The sequence below is a fragment of the Tachyglossus aculeatus genome, assembly GCF_015852505.1.
Source record: "Tachyglossus aculeatus isolate mTacAcu1 chromosome 12 unlocalized genomic scaffold, mTacAcu1.pri SUPER_6_unloc_4, whole genome shotgun sequence".
NCBI classification, from domain to species: Eukaryota; Metazoa; Chordata; class Mammalia; order Monotremata; family Tachyglossidae; genus Tachyglossus; species Tachyglossus aculeatus.
In genome coordinates this window covers 3,222,653-3,243,140 of record NW_024044831.1, presented here as the reverse complement: position 1 = coordinate 3,243,140, position 20,488 = coordinate 3,222,653, and the positions used below count along the sequence as shown (strand labels likewise).

Sequence of the window (20,488 nt, the reverse complement as noted above, 5' to 3'; positions counted from 1 at the left end):
ATGACCTCCCCAGAGCCCCTGGACTGGACGCCCGAGGCTGTAGAAGCCTTTCGGACACTAAACTCGTGCCTGAGTTCAACCCCTGCGCTGGGACTACCTGATTATAGTAAGCCGTTCTATTTGTACATTCATGAACGCCGTGGAGTGGCCTCAGTTTTCTTGTGCAGAACCCTTGGTCCTCACTATCGGCCAGTAGCCTATTATTCGGGTGTCCTCGATCCTGTCATTCTATGCCAAATACCGTGTAACTGCTGCATAGCTGCGGTGGTAATGCTGCTTGAAAAGTCTCAGAATATCCTCTGGGGACATTTCGTTGTTGTTCGTACTCCACATGAAGTTGTGCGCCTCCTTCGTGGAGCGGCCACCCAACCCCTATCTGTGGCACGCCTGACTAAATATGAGGTTGCTTTATTGGAAAATGCGCAGGTACATGTGGAGCGCTGTGGCTCCTTGAATCCAGCTACCCTGCTTGAGTCCTCTCTCATGACTGACCAAATTCATGATTGTGATGTAATTCGGGAAACTGTCGAGCCTCGACCTGACCTTCGCGATGAGCCTTTGTCCTTTCCTGATCTAACTCTGTTTACAGATGGCTCCTCCTTCATGGACCAAGGGGTGCGCCTCACCGGCGCTGCTGTTGTTCCCCTAACCTCTGTGCTGTGGACCGGCTCACTACCAGCTTCTTGCAGTGTGCAGGCAGCTGAGTTTGAAGACCTTACGCAGGTATTATTATTCGGTAAGGGGAGTGACCATCTATAGGGACTCCAAGTATGCCTTTGGGGTCTGTCACGCTACAGGTGTCCTGTGGCAAAATCGTGGGTTTCTTACTTCAGCTGGTCGTCAGGTTGCTAATGGGGATCGAGCACCTATTACTCCTCTTGCTCCCAGCCGAGGTGCCCGTCGTGCATGTGAATGCCCACACCCGAGGAAGTGATTCCCCGAGTTTGGGCAATCGCCGAGCCGACGAAGCCTGTCTTTGGGCAGCTCGGCATGCCCCCACTTGTATGTGTAGCTCCTGTTATGGTCCTGGCCCCCACGTCTATGCCTGGCACTATGTTGCCCTCCCTGATTACTGATAAGGAAAGAGCTGACTGGCCTCGGCAATATGAGGCGCTGGAACGGAACGGACTCTTTTGGGTCCCTGATGGATGCCCTATTTTGCCCGCTGTTGCACTGCGACCAGTTTGTTTGGATCTTCACCAGGAGATTCACTTTGGTGCAGAAGCCTTGGCAGCCACAGTTCTCCGAGTTTGGTTTGCACCAGGTATCCATCCTGTTGCCAAACATGTTACAGCCAGTTGTGCTACTTGCCAGAACTTCAGTGTTCACCCTGGTAGTCGGGTTCCCTTGGAGAGACGCCCTTGGGTCTATTCCCCTTTTGAGGGTTTGCAGGTTGATTATGTGACACTTCCAAGGGCTGGTCCTTTCCGATATTTAGGGCTCATTGTTGATCACCTGACTGGGTGGATTGAGGCTTTCCCTTCGTCCCGAGCAACTGCTCTTACGGTAGTGAAATGTCTCTTGCGGAAAGTCATTCCCCGGTTTGGGCACCTGTTGTTATTGATTCTGATCAAGGATCACATTTTACTGAGTCTGTTCTATCTGAAATTTATCGATCACTTGGAATCGAACGTTCTTTACATGCACCATACGATCCCCAGAGTTCAGGGAATGTGGAACGTGACAATCGTGCGTTGAACACCCTTCTGTGAAAACTTTGTATGGAAACTCATCTCAAATGGCCCGAGGTCCTAACTCTCGCCCTTTATCGTCTACGACGTCGCCCCCAGGCTCCTTTAAATATATCACCTTATGATATGCTATTTGGACATTCCCCGTATTGGGGAAGACTTTCAGACCCCGGACCTCCTCCGACCCTACTTGTGGGCGATGATGCCCTGCGAGCCTATGCTTTGCCTCTTCAGGCAACTCTAATTGAGCTGCAGGCTGCTGGAATCCTCTGTCAGCGCACCCCTCTCACCGATCATCTGCATCCCTTCGTCGCTAGAGATTGGATTTGGGTTAAGCGCATGGTCGGCAACGCTTCACTTAAACCATCCTGGGAGGGGTCCTACCAGGTTCTCTTGTCTTCCTTTTCTGCAGTTCGTGTTGCTGAGTGCCCCTCATGGATCCACCACTCCCAGGTGAAGCCAGCCGTTTTTGATGCTTCGTCTCCTGATTGTACTTCCCCATCGATTTCTGCTGACTCTCAGGATTCTGAGCCACCCGCTGTCCCAGCTTTACGGCTGCGTCGAACTTCTACCGGATAAGCCTCGGTCCTGTGAGATTTTGTCTGGTGGCTTATTTGTGTGTCTTGCTGCTGGCTAGTTTTGGTGTTTGCCTTTGGAAATGACAGACTGCTTGATATTTTTGCCTCAGTATCCCTCCTGAAGTTTTGAGTTTCCTTCAGCTATAGCATTTTGGCTTTTGGGCTCTGTTCATTCTGCTTCCATTGTTTCTTTCACTTCCCTTTTTCCAAGACCAATTAACATGAGGCTCCTCTGCCTCCTTTGCCTCTTCCTCGCCTTGTCCTTGGTGGTTGGTGCTTGGCAGGATAATCTAGAAGTGGCGCTCGCGCGTTCCATGAATGTCTCTTCTTTGACTTCTGGGAATATCTCCTCTTACTGGATCTGTTTACATATTCCTAGCTCCCACCACTCGGGCTTCCTTTTACTCGGTGTCCCCTTGGCCCCACACCTTAAAGATGAAAGTTGCTTCTATGATTTTTATAAGGGCTCCTGGCATCCCTGGTATGCAGGTGACACACGATGTATATCTTTCCGTTCCCATAACAGGTAGCCTGCAATCCCGGTGTCCTCTCGGGTATACGCTGAAGTGTGCTTCGTCTTCTTTAATTCTTCTGATAACACTTCTCAGTTCTCTTCTCCTATCCGCTGTGTAATTCCACTCTTTACTTTTGCAAGGGTGTAATAAACTATTCTGTTACTAATCCTCAAACCCCTTTCTGGACATTTGTTTCTAATTGTTCTGCCCGGACCTTGATTACTGGGACGGTGTCTAAACAGTTTTGGAAAATTACCACTATGCCACGTATACTTAATTTCACCGGGGAGCCGGATGTGAGGATACGGTTTGTTCCCGGCATGGGGCCCAATTCGGCCATATATCTCCTCGGCGGCCTACTGAAACAAGCCTTTGGCCGCAACCAGAGCCTCTGCTTGCCAGAGGGCAATTAATTTTTCCTTAATTTTTCCTTAATTTTTCCTCTCCTTGGGAGGGTGCTTGTACTGTGGGTGCGGTTTCCCCTTTTTTCCATTTTTCAAAACCTGTCGCTACCCCGTACCCGTAACATGGGCCTTCACCACTCTCGCCGTACTGCCCCACCGTGGGTGCTGGAGGATTCCTTTTCCTCGGGTCGCGCCTTCCTGCACGGCCTCTTCCCTGTTGTAGGTATAGAGCTTCTTGAGCGCTCCTTGTTCAATCTCTCAGCTCAATTTAGACTTTTTGCTAATGCCAATCTGGATGCCCTTACAGCCCTGAAGGAAGAGATCTGCTCGGTCTCTCAAGTCACTATCCAGAACCGATTGGCGCTGGACATCCTCTTGGCCAACCAAGGAGGAGTTTATGCTCTGATCAATGAATCCTGTTGCTTCTACCAAGACCAGTAGGGCCGTATTGAAACTAGTCTCTCCATCCTACGAGAAGTCATGCAGCCCCTCCCATCTCAGTCCCCCCCGTCTCAGTCTGCCTCCAGTTTGGACTCTTGGTGGTCATGGCTGGATTTTTCATCCTGGTCTGGCGGGATGACCAAAGATTTTCTTGCACTCCTTCTGCCGTTACTGTACATCTTGTTTTTGGTGTGCTGTGTTTTTCAGCTCCTGAAGGCCTGCCTCCGACTCGCTTCATCTGCCCGGATGCTTCTGCAAACCCCGACCATACCCCTGTCCAAGGCTGAGGTCATGGACATGCAGCGCCATCTGGATGCCGCATTTCGCTGAGGAGGAGGATTGTTGTGTTTTTAAAGCTATGTCTGGATTTCTCTATCTTTTCCTTTACTTTAGGCGCCGGCTTTGCGGAAGACCTTTTTAATCCCGAGGAGGGTCGTATGTGATCCTCCCGGAGGCCATGGGCCTCGGAAGGATCAAAGGGGGGATTGGGGTCCAGTAGCAGACTTGACATGACTGACTCCATTTTGTGTATGCTGATAGTAACCCTCCATTTTGTGCAGGCTGAGCCTCCTTTTTGTATTTTATGCAAGGCTCAGCAACAGATGTCTTCAAGGCCAGTAACAAGTAACAAGTATCTATGCAAGGCCATAAGGCAGATAACAACAACCTGCACAAGGCAGTGAGAACAGACAATAATGAGAATTTGTAACATCCTGTCCGTTCTAATTGGATTCCTGAAATTCCCAAATGCTCCACTCCAATGTTGCTGTAACTCAATAAAAGAAAAGGTGAGAATGGGATAGGGGCTGCTTGTCACTCTCCCGAGAGGTGAACGGGAAGGTAGACAATTTCCTTCTTTACTGCTCTATCTGAACTCATGTCTCCGAGTCATTTTTCCTATCTGTGTCACCACCTTGGGTACATGAGCCCTGCTGCAGATTTACACCGGTTAACATGTTTTTGCACCCTACTTGTCGATAACAAGAAAAAGACTTCTGGGAGTTGTAGTGTGATGTTCTTACTAGACAGCGTTCACCTCCGCCTACCGAATTAGCAATCCCAACCTTCCACATGGGGGTGGAGGGCGGGGGGAAGATCGGACATGTCTGTCCCTGTCATGAAGTGAGGGAAAGTGGCATGGCGGCTGACGGGACAAGGATGTCTGGGAGTTGCAGTGTAATGCTCGTTCTAGACAGCGTTCCCCTCCACCTACCGAACTACCAGTCCTGTAATGTCTTTTGGCAGGACACGCAGTCTTCCCTGGCCCTGTCAGGAGGGGAGGGAGCGTAGCATGGCGGGTCGGGACACAAAGTCTTCCGGGAGTTGTAGTGTGATGCTCGTTCTAGACAGCATTCACCTCCGCCTACTGAACTGCCACTCCTGTTATGCCTAGGGGTAGGGCCCATAGCCATGTATGTCTCTGTCTTGAGGAGAGGGAGAGTGACACGGCGGTTCGGGACACAAAGATCTTTGGGAGTTATAGTTTGATGCACATTTTAGAAAGCGCTTATCTCTGCCAACTAAACTGCCAATCCTGTCATGCGTCGCGGGGAGCCGTGACCATTTATGGAGCGTGGAAAGCGAGGAAGGGGAATGTTCTGGGCGTTTCCCCAATCATAAAGATAGTAATTATGGTATTTGTATAGCATCTGTTACCACTCCACGGGAGGTGCCGCATAGAGAACAAGGCGACCCCAAACTCGCTCAAAATCAGGCTTCTTTAATCCCATTCCCTCCCCAGAGTGTTTAGAACACAACCAAGTGTCAAGGCACTGAGCGGCTCCAAATACTGAGTTTGGGCTTCTTACCCAGGCTGGGTCATAACACATCCTTGAATTTGAATAAGCCCGTTCGAAGCTGTCCAATGCAGATGGCCTTGTCCCTCACGAAGATGCTCCCCCAAGAGGGAACCCTCATTTGTTCCCACCCTATCCGTAGGGTAGCTATGTACTTGACCCCAATCACCGACACAACCAATCAGGCCCTTTCACAAAGGGAGGGAAAATCGCGCTGCGGCTTGGGGCACAAAGACTTCTAGGACTTGTAGTGTGATTCTCATTCCTGACAGTGGTCACGTCTGCCGACCAAACTACGACTCCCGTCATGCCCAGCGATGGATCCCGCAGCCTCTTTTTGCAGCGTGGAAGTAGCGGGATGAGGATGTTATAATAATAATAATAATGATAATAATAATAATAATGAGAAGAAGAAGAAGAAGAAGAAGAAGAAGAAGAAGAAGAAGAAGAAGAATGGTATTTATTAAGCGCTTACTATATGCAAAGCACTGTTCTAAGCACTGAGACGTTTGCAATATGATCAGGTTGTCCCACGGGGGGCTCACAGTCTTAATCTCCATTTTACAGATGAGGTAACAGAGGCCCAGAGAAGTGAAGTGACTTGCCCAAAGTCACACAGCTGACAAGTGGTGGAGCCTGGATTTGAACCCATGACCTCTGACTCCAAAGCCCGGGCTCTTTCCACTAAGCCACGCGCTTCCCCTTTGGCCGTTTTCCCATTCATAATGACAGTAATTATGGTGTTTGTTAAATTCCTGCAACTGCTCCCCTTGACGTGTCGCATAGAGAACACGGAGAACCCAAACTCTCTCAACGTCAGGCACCTTTAATCCCTCCCCGCCCCGGGGGAGTTAAAGACATCATCAAGTGTCAAGGCATTAAGCAGCTCCAAATATTGTATTAGGGCCGCTTTCTCCGGTGGGGTTATAACACCTCCTTGCATTTGAATAAGCCCGCTCAGTGCTGGGATATGCAGATTCAATTGTCAGTCCTGAGGATTCTCCCACAAGAGTGAACACTCATTAGTTCCCGCTCTATCCATAGGGTTCCTATGTTTTCGCGCACATTCAATGACACATGGCAATCAGACCCTGTCGCTAGGAGAGGGAGAGTGGCTAGGCGATTGAGGGAGCAAAAACGTTTGGGATTTGTAGTGTGATGGTCGTTCTAGACAGCGTTCACCTCCGCCGACAGAACTACCATTTCCCTAATGCCTCGCGGCAGAACTGCGGACATTTTATGGAACGTGGAAGGCGCAGGAAGCAGATGTTCATGATTGTGGGGAAGGGCAAAGCAAGGCCGCAGCGCTGCATAAAGCTGCCCTCTGCCAGGGTGAATATTGGCTCCCCGCGCCTTCTGCGAGCCCCCCATTCGCCACGAGACAGGCCGTGGGGCTCGAAGGGAATGGTAGACCGGTAGGTGGACATGATCGAGGTCCAGAGCGAACATCAGACTATGAGTCCCAGAGGACTTTGGACCTCGATCCTCAACAGAACACTCCCGGCAGGGTCTGAGTGAATGGTTCTGTGCCTGGGATGCCCTCCATGGGGAGCCGATGGAGAGCACAAGGGGAATTAATGAGTGTTCGCTCCCGTGGGAGATTCTTGGGGAGGACCAACGTCAGCTGCCGGGACCAGCGGCTAGCGGCCTCATGCCAATTGAAGGAAGTGTAAAAACCCCTCCTCGTTAAAGGACCCAGCCTTCAGAACATGGGACCTTGACGGTTCTTGTGTGGTAAACCCTTCCGAGAGCGAGTGGGATGAAAGGAGCCCTATTTTGACCGAGTTTGGGGGTCTCTGTGTTCTCACTCTCCTAGTGAGTGGTAGCAAGAAACTAAAAAATACCATACTTACTATCAATCGCAATCAGTAAAGATTCTAAACAACTGCCGCCCGCGCTTTCCGCACTCTGGCCCATGGCCTCGGGCCCCGTCGAGGTGCACGATGCGACTGTTAGCACAGGAGACAGAGGTGAACGCCAGTCAAGAGCGAGCGTCAGTCTACGACTCCCAGAAGTCTTTGTGCCTCGATCAGCGACCCCAGGCTCCCTCCCACCGCATACGGCCAGATTGGCTGTTTGGGTGCCTGGGCTGGCTTCTGTCGCCTCCCCTTTCTCCTCGTGCAATTGGTTCAGCGATTACTCTTGGCCAATCGCGAGTGTGGGGACCGTTCGACCAGAACAGAGGCAGCCTGCCTCGCACATCAGGGCTCGCAGCCTGTGGAAGAGGGTTAACATGCAGTTCATCCTCAGGTTTACAGGTGTGACAGCTGAGGCACACAGATTCCACAGTGTCTTGGCCAAGGTCATACAACATAAAAGTGTCAGAACCGGGACTTGGTACCAGGTCTGTCAAATCCCAGTCCTGCGACCTTGCCAACTCGCTTCGCTGCTTCTGGAGGGTGGTGCGAGGTGGTTTTGATGGAGGCGGGGTTCTGGGAATCCAGCGGAGGCGTCCGGGGCCCGATGAATCAGGGCAGCTGCCCTCCTGTGGCAACTCTGGAGTATTGCATCGGCGTTCAATCGATGCTTCTGTCCTTTTGTACTTCGTCATGCTATATGACGTCCTCCTACTGGGAAAATATAATTTTTGTCCCTCCTTCCGTCTACATTATCCAATTCCCTGGGCCAGAGTCCATCTTTACCAGGGTCCTCAGAGCTTGGGAGAGTACACTATAAAAATCAACAGAAACAATTCCTGCCCACAGTGAGTTGACAGTCAAGAGAGGGAGACAGATGTCAATAAACAGAAATAAATAAAGAGAGAAAGCAAAAATGAATCAATCAGTCATTTACAGAGAGGGAACCTGCCCACAGAGCGACATAGTGAAGAGCCGGAAGGCCCCGAGAATTCATTCATTCATTCATTCCTCCATTCATTCATTCACTCCTTTCTTCATTTGTTCAATCGCATTGATTGAGCGCTTACTATCCTCAGAGCTTGGGAAAGTACACTATAACAATAAACAGACATACTTCCTGCCCACAGGGAGCTCACAATCTAGAGGGGGAGACGAACGCTAATATGCAGAAATAGATAAAGAAGGAAAGAAAGAAATGAATGAATCAGTCGATTACAGAGGGGGGTCTTGCCCACACTGTGGACATTGACAAGAGTCAGAATTAAAGCTCTGTCCACCAGATCCATCTGTTTTCCTTTAACGTCACTGTAGACCGTACCACTTTTATTCCTGTCTCACAAGTCACAACATTTTGGTGTTGTGTTTAACTCAATCAATCGATCACAATCATGTTGATTGTGCGCATTCTGTGTGTAGAGCACTGAACTCAGCTTTTGCGGGAGTACAACCCAACAATAAAAGAGACAGATTCCCCGGCCACAACGAGCTTTCAGTCAGCAGGGGGAGACAGACACCGATAGGAATTCAGTCACTGTGGATATAGACGGAAGTGCTGGGGGGTGGTGGCCGGGAATTATGGGGAAGGACTCGGCGCGACCGCATTGCTGCACAAAGGCGTCCTTTGTCAGGCTGAATATGGACTACACGCACCTTCTGCGAGCCCCCCAAAGGCCAAGAGACAGGCCATGAGGTACGAAGGGGATGGCAGTTAGGTAGCCGGAGGTGATCGCTGTCCAGAAAGAGCATCAGACTATGGCTCTCAGAAGTCTTTGGGCCTCGAGCCTCCACAGAATCCTCCCGACAGGATCGTGTCCTGGACTGAGTTTCATTGGGGATCTGACGGAGAGCACGGAGGGCTAATGAGCATCTTGGGAAGGGCCCCCGGCAGCTGCCTGGATCAGCGGACAGCGGCTACTTGCCAATGAAAGCATGTGTAAAAACCCCTTCCGGTTGAAGGCGCCGGCCTTTAGTACATGGAGCCACTCAATGGGCTGACGGTTGGTTGTGTGGTCAACTGTTCGAGAGCGAATGGGATGAAAGGAGCCCGATTAGGACCGAGTTTGGGGTCTCTGTTTTCTATGTGCTACACCTCCCAGGGTGTGGGAGCAAGAACCTAAAAATTACCACAATTACTATCAATCTCAAAGATAAAACGTTATAAACAACCGCCGCCCGCGCCTTCCGCGCTCTGGCCCATGGCCTCGGGCCCCGCCGCTGGGCACAATGGGACGAATAGTTCGGGAGGCGGAGGTGAACGCCCTTCAAGAGCGAGTGTCAGACTACGACTCCTAGATGTCTTTGTGCCACAGTCCGCCGCTCCATGCTCCCGCTTACCGTGACACGGCCGGATTGTTTGGGTGGGTGGCTGGTATGGTCTCTGTCACCTCCGATTTCTCACAGTGCTATTGGTTCAGCGACTACTCTTGGCCAATCATGGGTTTGGGGACCTCCCAACCAGAGCAGAGGCAGCCTGCATCCCAAATCAGGGCTCGCAGCCTCTGGAAGAGGATTAAAAAATGATTCATCCTCAGGTTTAGTGGTGTGGCCGCTGAGACATAGATTGCAAAGTGTCTTGGCCAAGGTCACACCGCACAAAATTGTCACAACCGATACTTAGTCCCAGGTCTTCCACATCCCAGCACCGCTCCTTCTCCAACTCGCTTCGCTGCTTCTCGAGGTTGGTGCGAAGTGTTTACGACGGCGGCGGGGCTCTGGGAATCCAGAGGAGGCAGCTGGCGCCAGATGAACCCGGGCAGCTGCCCTCCTGTGGTAAATCTGGAGTTTTACATGGACGCTCAACCGAGGCTTCTGTCTTTTTGTACTTCGTCATCCTCTATGGCATCCTCCTACTGGGAAAATGTACTTTTGTCCCTCCTCCCATCTACATTCCCCTGTTCCTTGGGCCAGGGACCATGTATACTGGGGCCCAAAGACACCTCCAAATACACATGTCCAAAACAGTTCTCCTACTCCTCAAATTTGAACCCTGTCCCGGCCCCTGCTTTTTTATTGGTCTCTTTGTTTATTCTTCTACTAGTATTTCTTCACAAGCGCTTGCTCTGTGCCAGGCCCTGTCCTCGGCGCTGGGGTAGAATCAAGCTAATCTGGTTGGACATAGTCCTGTGCCACATGAGACTCACAGTCTTCACCTTCCCTTTTGCAGATAAAGTAACTGAGGCCCAGATAATTCATTCATTTATTCCATCTTTCATTTATTCAATCGTTTAGACGAGGCTTCCCGGCGGGTAATGGTGTGAGTGGTATTTTGGTAGCTGGATATCAACGCTGCATATAACGAGCATCACACTAAAACTCCTGGAAATCTTTGTGCCCCGAGCCACCACGACACTCTGCCACTCCTCGCGATAGGGCGAAAATGGCCGTGGCCCCCTTGCTGGGCTTAATGGGTGGGGTATTTGTGTAGGTGGAGGTGAACGCTGTCCAGAACGAGCATCACAATACAACTCTCAGAATTCTTTGTGCCGCGAGTCGCCGTACCACTTTCCGTCTCTTCGCGACAGGTCTTCAATGTATGTGTTGGTGACCGGAGTCGACTATATGGGAGAGCGAGGGGACTAATGAGGGATCGCGCTTGTGAGAGCATCTTCAGGTTAGACAAGGACTTCTGCATTTGGGAGTCTGTAGCGGACTTATTCAAATGCAGAGAAGTGTTATAACCCATCCCGGGTAAGATGCCCGAACACATTACGTGGAGCTACTCAGTGCCTTGAAACTTGGTTGTGTGGTAAACTCTTTCGTGGGTAATGGGATGAAAGAAGCCTGATTTGAAGCAATGTTGGTGTCTCCGTGTTCTCTACGTGACACCTTATGGGGAGTGGTAACAGGTACTTAACAAGGAACTTAGGTCCTATCATTAGGAATGGGAACACGCCCTGAACATCCGCCTCCCGCGAATTCTGCGCTCCTCAAAATGTCCGCGGCTTGATGGGAGTGGTAGTTCCGTAGGTGGAGGTGAACACTGATTACAACGAACATCACACTAAAACAAAGACACTACAATTTCCAGAGGTATTTGTGCCCCGAGAGGCCATGTCACTCGAACTTTCCACGCGACAGGACCAGTCATGGTCGCAGGCCCTGCCGCGGGGCATTACAGGAGTAATAGATGTTTAGGCAGCGGTGATCGCTGTCTAGAACGAGCATCAAACTACTACAACCAGAGGTCCTTGTGCCCTGAGCCGCCATGCCAATCAGTCAATCAATCAATCAATCAATCGTATTTATTGAGCGCTTACTTTGTGCAGAGCACTGTACTAAGCGCTTGGGAAGTACAAGTTGGTAACATATAGAGACGGTCCCTACCCAACAGTGGGCTCACAGTCTAGAAGGGGGAGACAGAGAGCAAAACAAAACATATTAACAAAATAAAATAAATGGATATGTACAAGTAAAATAAATAAATAGAGTAATAAATAAGCACAATCATATATACATATATACAGGTGCTTCGGGGAAGGGAAGGAGGTAAGACGGGGGGACGGAGAGGGGAACGAGGGCGAGAGGAAAGAGGGGGTTCATTCTGGGAAGGCCTCCTGGAGGAGGTGTGCTCTCAGTAGGGCCTTGAAGGGAGGAAGAGAGCCAGCTTGGCGGATTTGCGGAGGGAGGGCATTCCAGGCCAGGGGGATGACGTGGCCTGGGGGTCGACGGCGGGACAGGCGAGAACGAGGCACCGTGAGGATATTAGCGGCAGAGGAGCGGAGGGTGTGGGCTGGGCTGTAGAAGGAGAGAAAGGAGGTGAGGTAGGAAGGGGCGAGGTGATGGAGAGGTTTGAAGCCGAGGGTGAGGAGTTTCTGCCTGATGCGCAGATTGACTGGTAGCCACTGGAGATTTTTGAGGAGGGGAGTAACATGCCCAGAGCATTTCTGGACAAAGACAATCCGGGCAGCGGCGTGAAGTATGGATTGAAGGGGGGAGAGACACGAGGATGGGAGATCGGAGAGGCGGCTGATACAGTAGTCCAGACGGGATAGGATGAGAGCTTGAACGAGCAGGGTAGCGGTTTGGATGGAGAGGAAAGAGCGGATCTTGGCAATGTTGCTGAGCTGAGACCGGCAGGTTTTGATGACGGCTTGGATGTGAGGGGTGAACGAGAGAGCGGAGTCGAGGATGACATTCTCCCTCTCCTCCCGACAGGGCCAGACATGGTCTCACGCCCTGCCGCGAGGCGACCCTTCTAGCCTGTGAGCCCGTTTTTGGGTAGGGACCGTCTCTACATGTTGACAACTTGTACTTCCTAAGCGCTTAGTACAGTGTTCTGCACGCAGCAAGCGCTCAGTTAATACAATTGAATGAATGAATGAATGAATGAATGAGTGGTAGGTCAGTAGGCGGAGGTAAACACTGTCTAGAACAAGCATCACACTAAACTCCCAAAAGATGTTGTGCCCCATTCCTCCACGCCACTCAACCTCTCCTGGGCAATTAATGAGGGTTCGCTCCCGTAAGAGGATTTTGGGGAGGGCCAAAGGCAGCTGCCTGGACCATCGGAGCGAGGGCTTATGCCAATGAAAGGATGTGTTAAAATCCCTCCCGATTTAAGGGGCTGGCTTTCAGTATATGGGGCTGCTCAGAGCCTTGATACTTGGTTGCACGGAAAACTTTCCCGACAGCGAATGGGATGAAAGGAACCCGATTTGAACCTAGTTTTGGGTCTCTGTGTTCTCTGCACTACACCTCACAGGGAACGGTAGCAAGTACTTAAAAATGTCATAACTACTAACAATCGCAAGCGGTAGTTTCTAACCAACGGCCTCCTGCGCCTTCCGCTCTGGTGGCACAATGGGAGTGGTAGTTGGGGAGTTGGTGGTGAATACCAGTCAAGAGCAAAAGTCAGACTGCGACTCCGAGAGGTCTTTGTGCTCAGTTTCTTGATGCTCCCCAGGCAACCCCGAGCCCCCCAGCACATCTGTCCGTTACCGCAATGAATTGATTCCTATGTGTGTGTGTCTCTGCCTGGAGACTGAAAGCTCGTTGTGGCCAGGGAATGGGTCTCTTTTAGTGTTGGGTTGTACTCCCGCGAAAGCTAATTACAGTGCTCTACACGCAGAATGCACACAATCAAACGATTGCTCAATCGATCGAACGATTGATTGAGTCAAATAGAACTCCGAAGAATCAGACTTGTGAGACGGGAAGAAAAGCGGTACGCTCTACAGTTATGGGAAAGGAAAGCTGAATCTGGTGGAGAGAGCTCTAATTCTGACTCTTGACGATGTCACTCTGTTGGCATGTCCTCTCTCTGTAACTGACTGATTCGTTTTTTTCTTTCCATCTTTATCTATTTCTGTATATTACCGTTTGTCTCCCCCTCTAGACTGAGAGCTCACTGTTGGCAGGAATTGTGTCTGTTTATTTCCTCACTCAATCCCCGAGGAGAGTACTTTCCATAGAGTAAGCGCTCAACCAATGCGATTGAATGAATGAAGGAAGGAATAGATGAATTAATTCTCAGGTCCTCAGTTACCTCATTTGTTAAAGAGAAAGTGAAGACTGTGAATCCCAAGTGGGACAGGATTGTGTCCAACCAGATTAGCTGAATCTACCCCAGTGCTGAGGACAGTACCTGGCACATGGCAAGCGCTTTTGAAAATACTAGTAGAAGAAAAAAAAGGGACCAATTAAAAAACAGGTGCCGGGACAGGGTTCGAAGAGAAGGAGGACGGTTTTGGACACGTGCAGTTAGAGGTGTCGGAGGGCCCTAGGTCCACATCGTCCCTGTCCCAAGGAACTGGACAATATAAACGGGAGGAGGGACAAAAATATATTTTCCCAGTAGGAGAATGGTGTACAGGACGAAGTAGTAAAAAATTACTGAAGCACCAGTTGAACGCCGATGGATCATTCCTTTCTGCTGCCTTTATTAACAATAATAATAATAATAGTAATAATATTGTTAAGTGCATACTATATGCCAAGGTGAGAATTTGAGAATGTGAGAATGTGAGAATCTCCTCACACTCGGCTTCAAGGCTCTCCATCACATCGCCCCCTCCTACCTCAACTCCCTTCTCTCCTTCTACAGCCCAGACAACACCTTCCACTCCTCTGCCGCTAATCTCCACACCGTGCCTTGTTCTCGCCTGTCCCGCCGTGGACCCCAGGCCCACGTCATCCCCCTGGCCTGGAATGCCCTCCCTCCCCACATCCGTCAAACTAGCTCTCTTCCTCCCTTCAAGGCCCTACTGAGAGCTCAGCTCCTCAAGTAGACCTTCCCAGACTGAGCCCCCTCCTTACTCTTCCCCTCCTCCCCCTCTCCATCCCCCCCGCCTTACCTCCTTCCGCTCCCCACAGCACCTGTATATATGTATATATGTTTGTACGTATTTATTATTCAATTTGTTTATTTATTTTATTTGAACATATTTATTCTATTTATTTTATTCTGTTAATAGGTTTTGTTTTGTTCTCTGTCTCCCTCATCTAGACTGTGAGCCCACTGTTCGGTAGGGACTGTCTCTATATGTTGCCAACTTGTACTTTCCAAGCGCTTAGTACAGTGCTTTGCACAAAGTAAGCGCTCAATAAATACGATTGAAAGAATGAATGAATGAATGTGCCAGGCACTGTACTAAGTGCTGGGGTAGGTTCAAGGAAATTGCGATGGACTCAGCCCCTGTCCCACATAGTACTCACAGTCTTAATCTCCGTTTAACAAATGTGGTAACCGAGGCACAGAGAAGTGAAATGACTTGCTCGAGGTCACACAGCAGACAAGTGACAAAGCTGGTGTTAGCACCCAGGTTTTTCTGATTCCCAGGCCAGTGCTCTACCCATTAGGCATACTGCTTCCCTAAGTACTGAGGAGAGTACAATAGAACAATAGAACAGACGAAACAGGTGAGAATGTCAGATTAGCAACGTGTCAGGCTGAGGATTGTCTTCATCTGAGTGCTTAGTACAGCGCTCTGCACACAGTAAGTGCTCAATCTATACCACTGATTGATTGATTGATTGAATGTACCGTTGAATTTACTTATCTATGTAAATGCTGAGGATGGATGTAAGGCCATATGTGCTAAGACTGGCTGGCCATCGTTTTGATCCAATCTGGATGATTAGAAATTAATTGTTGAAGGCTTCCTGGAAATGGTGGGATTTTAGGATTAGTTTGAAAATAGGGAGGACTGTGGTCTAGACTACCTTAAAGGGAAGAAAACTCTGGGCCAGGAGACCTGCAGGAGCGAGGATTCGGAGGGAAGAAAGACGAGAGTGAGATACAGTTGATAGGTGATCTCAGGGTAAGGAAAGAATGAGAACCGAAAAGTAGTGGGTGAAGACAGTCTATAGGAAAGATCAGTTGATCAATCTGTCAATCGAAGCAACGTGGCCTAGTGGAAATAGCCTGGGCCTGGGAGTCAGATGACCTGGGTTCTAATACTCGGTCTGCCAATCATTTGCTCTGTGACCTTGGATGAGTCACTTCACTTCTCTTTACCTCAGTTCCTCATCTGCAAAACGGGGATTAAGACGCTGATCCCTACGTGGGACATGGACTTTGTCCACGCTGATTAGCTTGTGCCTACCCCAGTGCTTAGTATATAGTGCCTGGTGCATAGTAAGCCCAGAGAAACTACCCTATATATAAAAAAGAAAAGAATCTTTGCGCGGTAAAAATGAAGAACGGGGTTTTTTTTAGTTTCTTTTCCTCCCCTCCTTCAAACCTCCAAGAGACCTTCCCTGACTAGTTCCTAATTTCCTCTTCTCCCATTCCCTTCTGGGTCGCTCTTGCACTTGTATTTGCTCCCTTTATTCACTCCTCTTTCATTCAAACAGCATTTATGTTCATCTTGTTTTTGGCAGGGAATGTGTCCATTCGTTTTATATTGTACTCTCCCAAATGCTTAGTACAGAGCTATTCACACAGTAGGCGCCCAATAAATACAATACAATGAATCAATGAATATCCATAATTTATTTATAATAATAACAATAATTATGATATTTGTTAAGCGCTTAGTATGTGCCAAGCTCTAAGCCCGGGGATAGGTACAAAGTAAGCAGGTTGTCCCACTTGGGGCTGATGGTCTTTATCCCCATTTTACAAATGAGGTTACTGAGGCCCAGAGACGTTAAGTGGCTTGCCCAAGGTCACACAACAAACAGGTGGAGAAGCCGGGATTAGAACCCACATCCTCTGACTCCCAAACCCGGGATTTTACCACTAAGTCATGCTGTTTAATGTCTGTCTCTCCCTCTTGACTGAAAGCTCACGGTGGACAGGGAATGCGTCTACCAACTTTATTGTATTGTAATTTCCCAAATGTTTAGTACAGTGCCCTGCACAGAATAAGTGCTTGATAAGTGCGACTGACTGAGTGAATGACTTTTAGCCTAGCCTGGAGAAGGTCGAGGAGTCAATTGATAACTATATTTGGGACTGTGAGGAGAGGTGGACCAGCTTCCCAAGGCCAATTAAGGAGGAAATGAGCTAAGAAAGAAAGCAGGAGAGATTTGAATAGAATCACGATTGCGGTATTTGTTAAACCCTTATTAGATGTCAAGCCCTGTATTAAGTGCCTGGCGGATAGAACACAGGCCTGGGAGTCAGAAGGATCTGGACTCCAATACGGCTTGTCTGCTGTGTGACCTTGGACGAGTCACTTCACTATTTTGTACCTGTTACCTCATCTGTGAAATGAAAATTAAGACTGTGAGGTGTGTGCAACCTGATAAACTTGTATGTACGCCAGTGCTTAGTATAGTGCCTGACACACTTACTTACGCTAAGTAAGCACTTAGCGAATGGGTAGTTGCAAGTCGTTATTATTAATATATTCATTCATTCAATCGGATTTATTAAGCGCTTGCTATATACAGAGCACTGTAATAAGAGCTTTGGAAGTACAATTCAGCAATAAAGAGAGACGATCCTTGCCCACAATCAATCAATCATTCAATCAATCAATCAATCGTATATATTGAGCGCTTACTGTGTGCAAAGCACTGTACTAGCGCTTGGGTAGTACAAGTTGGCAACATATAGAGACGGCCCCTACCCAACAGAGGACTCACAGTCTAGAAGGGGGAGACAGAGAACAAAACAAAACATATTAACCAAATAAAATAAATAGAATAAATATGTACAAATAAAATAAATAAATAAAAAGAGTAATAAATGCGTACAAACATTTATACATATATACAGGTGCTGTGGGGAGCAGAAGGAGGTAAGGCGGGGGGGTGATGGAGAGGGGAAGGAGGGAAAGAGTAAGAGGGGGCTGCCCGGATTATCTTTGACCAGAAACGCTCTGGACATATTACTCCCCTCCTCAAAAATCTCCAGTGGCTACCAATCAATCTACGCATCAGGCAGAAACTCCTCACCCTGGGCTTAAAGGCTCTCCATCACCTCGCCCCCTCCTACCTCACCTCCCTTCTCCCCTTCTACAGCCCGGCCCGCACCCTCCGCTTCTCCACCGCTATTCTCCTCACCGTACCTCGTTCTCACCTGTCCCGCCATCGACCCCCGGCCCACGTCATCCCCCGGGCCTGGAATGCCCTCCCTCTGCCCATCCGCCAAGCTAGCTCTCTTCCTCCCTTCAAGGCCCTGCTGAGAGCTCACCTCCTCCAGGAGGCCTTCCCAGACTGAGCCCCTTCCTTCCTTTCCTCCTCGTCCCCCTCTCCATCCCCCCATCTTACCTCCTTCCCTTCCCCACAGCACCTGTATATATGTTTGTACATATTTATTACTCTATTTATTTATTTTACTTGTACATATCTATCCTATTTATTTTATTTTGTTAGTATGTTTGGTTTTGTTCTCTGTCTCCCCCTTTTAGACTGTGAGCCCACTGTTGGGTAGGGACTGTCTCTATATGTTGCCAATTTGTACTTCCGAAGCGCTTAGTAAAGTACTCTGCACATAGTAAGCGCTCAATAAATGCGATTGATGATGAAGGGGCTCAGTCTGGGGAGGCCTCCTGGAGGACCTGAGCTCTCAGTAGGGCTTTGAAGGGAGGAAGAGAGCTAGCTTGGCGGATGTGCGGAGGAAGGGCATTCCAGGCCAGGGGGATGACGCGGGCCGGGGGTCGACGGCGGGACAGACGAGAACGAGGCACGGTGAGGAGATTAGCGGCGGAGGAGCTAAAGGTGTGTGCTGGGCTGTAGAAGGAGAGAAAGGAGGTGAGGTAGGAGGGGGCGAAGTGATGGAGAACATTGAAGCCGAGGATGAGGAGTTTTTGCCTGGTGCGTAGGTTGATGGTAGCCACTGGAGATTTCTGAGGAGGTTACAGTCTAGAAAGGGAGAGACAGACAACAAAACGAGTTTTGTTAAGCGCTTACTATGTGCCACTCACTCTACTAAGCACTGGGGTAGATACAAGGTCACCAGATGCCACCTGGGACACATAGTAGCACTTAGTGAATGGGTAGGTGCAGTCCTATGCGTGCCCTCCGGATGTGGCTGAGGCAGGCGCTAGGCCCGCTGGGGTCTCCTAGACATCCATAGGACCGCTATGGACCTATAAAACCTGTGGGACACATAGTCTAAGGAGGAGGAAGAATGGGTAGGGAATTCCCATTTCATAGATGAGGAAGCTGAGACCCAGAAAGGTGAAGTGACTTGTCTAGGTTCACTCAGAAGGGAAATGGTAGAGTCGGGACTGTGAGCCCGTTGTTGGGTAGCGATTGTCTCTGTTGCCGAATTGTCCTTTCCAAGGGCTTAGTTCAGTGGTTTGCGCACAGTTACCGCTCAATAACTAAGATTGAATGAATGAATGAATGAACCCAGGTCCTCTGACTTCCAGCCCCAGACCTGTCTCACTCCACGGATATGTCTTTCTTCTTTAGAGCATTTGTTAAGCACTTATCGTGTGCCGGGCACTGTACTAAGCTCTGGGGTAGTTTCAAGCTAATAAAACAGGACACAGTCCCAATCTCCATTTTATAAATGAGGAAACCGAAGCCCAGAGAAGTGGAGTGACTCGCCCGTGGTCACCCAGAAGATGAGCGCGATTAGCACCCAGGTCCTTCCTGCCCGCGGTCGGATCGAGTTCACCGCCCTCGGATGGCAGAGGCCAACGGGAAAGGGGTGACCGGCTTCCTCCTGAAGGGACCGGCCAGAGGTGCGATTCGCGGCCTTCGATGCCATCTATTCGGCCACGACCCTGGTCAACGGTGTCCTCCTCCTCGCTTTCTACACCGACCGCCGTCTCCACTCGCCCATGTGTTTCTTCCTCGCCAACCTGTCTTTGCTGGACGTCTCCCACCCCACGGCCGCGGTGCCCAAGTTACTGCGGGGCCTCACCAGCAGAGACAGGCGATCTCGTTGGCCGGGTGAGCCCTTCAGCTCTATTTCCTGGTGGCCCTGGCAGGGAAGGACGTCTTCCTTCTGGCGGTGTCGGCCTCTGAGCATCGTTTGGCTGTTCTCCGCCCTCTCCACTATGATGTTCTCATTGACGGGAGGGTGTGCGTCGCGCTGTTGGCCGGAGCCTGGCCGGCCCGCTTCCTCAAGTCCCCCCTGCAGGTGTCCTTCACCTTCACGATGTCCTTGTGCCGCTCCAACCTGGTGGACCAGTACTACTACGACATCCCTCTTGTGACAGGCCTGTCCCGCTCTGGCGGTGGGTGGGATCGGCGTCTTCTCCATCACTTTAGGCTCCTACCTCCTCCTCATAGCCACCATCCTGAAGAGCCCCTTGGCCGAAGGGAAGCTCTGGGCCTGGTCCACCTGCACCTCCTGCCTGCTGGCCGTCGGCCTCTTCTACGGCCCCGTCATCTTCACCTACATCAGACCGTCTTCCGGTCACTCTCCCAGAAGTGACGGGCTCATGGACATGCTTTATGGCGTCCTCGACTCTCCCTCATCGATAACCGGAGGAAGGAGGAAATCAAGGGGGCCCTCCGGAAGTTGCTGTGTCAGAGGTTATACCCGCTGGGGTCTCTTTGGCACCCATAGGACCGCTATGGACTGGACTCCCCCGGGAGTCGGTGCGCTGGACTGAGCTCTCGGTAAAACGCAACAGAAGACACATTCCCTGTCCACGGGGAGCTTACACTCCTCGGAAGCAGGGTGGCCTAGTGGAAAGCTCACGGAGCTGGGCGTCAGAGGACTTCATTCATGAATCATTCAGTCAATTTCATTTACTGAGCGCTTCCTTTCATTCCTTCTTCCATTCAATTTTCTTTATTGAGTGCTTACTGTGTGCAGAGGACTGCATGCAAGGTACTGTACTAAGCACCTGGG

General features: G+C 50.0%; 1 protein-coding gene across 1 annotated transcript; it reads left to right on the top strand.

Annotated features, from left to right (window-relative positions):
- The first annotated feature begins 13,083 nt into the window (after nucleotides 1-13,083).
- LOC119921654 (olfactory receptor 1020-like) lies at nucleotides 13,084-20,246 on the top strand. Its single transcript, XM_038741743.1, has 4 exons — nucleotides 13,084-13,154; nucleotides 19,355-19,578; nucleotides 19,617-19,865; nucleotides 19,900-20,246. Exons 1-4 carry the CDS (start codon nucleotides 13,084-13,086, stop codon nucleotides 20,244-20,246), a joined length of 891 nt encoding a protein of 296 aa, XP_038597671.1.
- The last annotated feature ends 242 nt before the right edge of the window (nucleotides 20,247-20,488 follow it).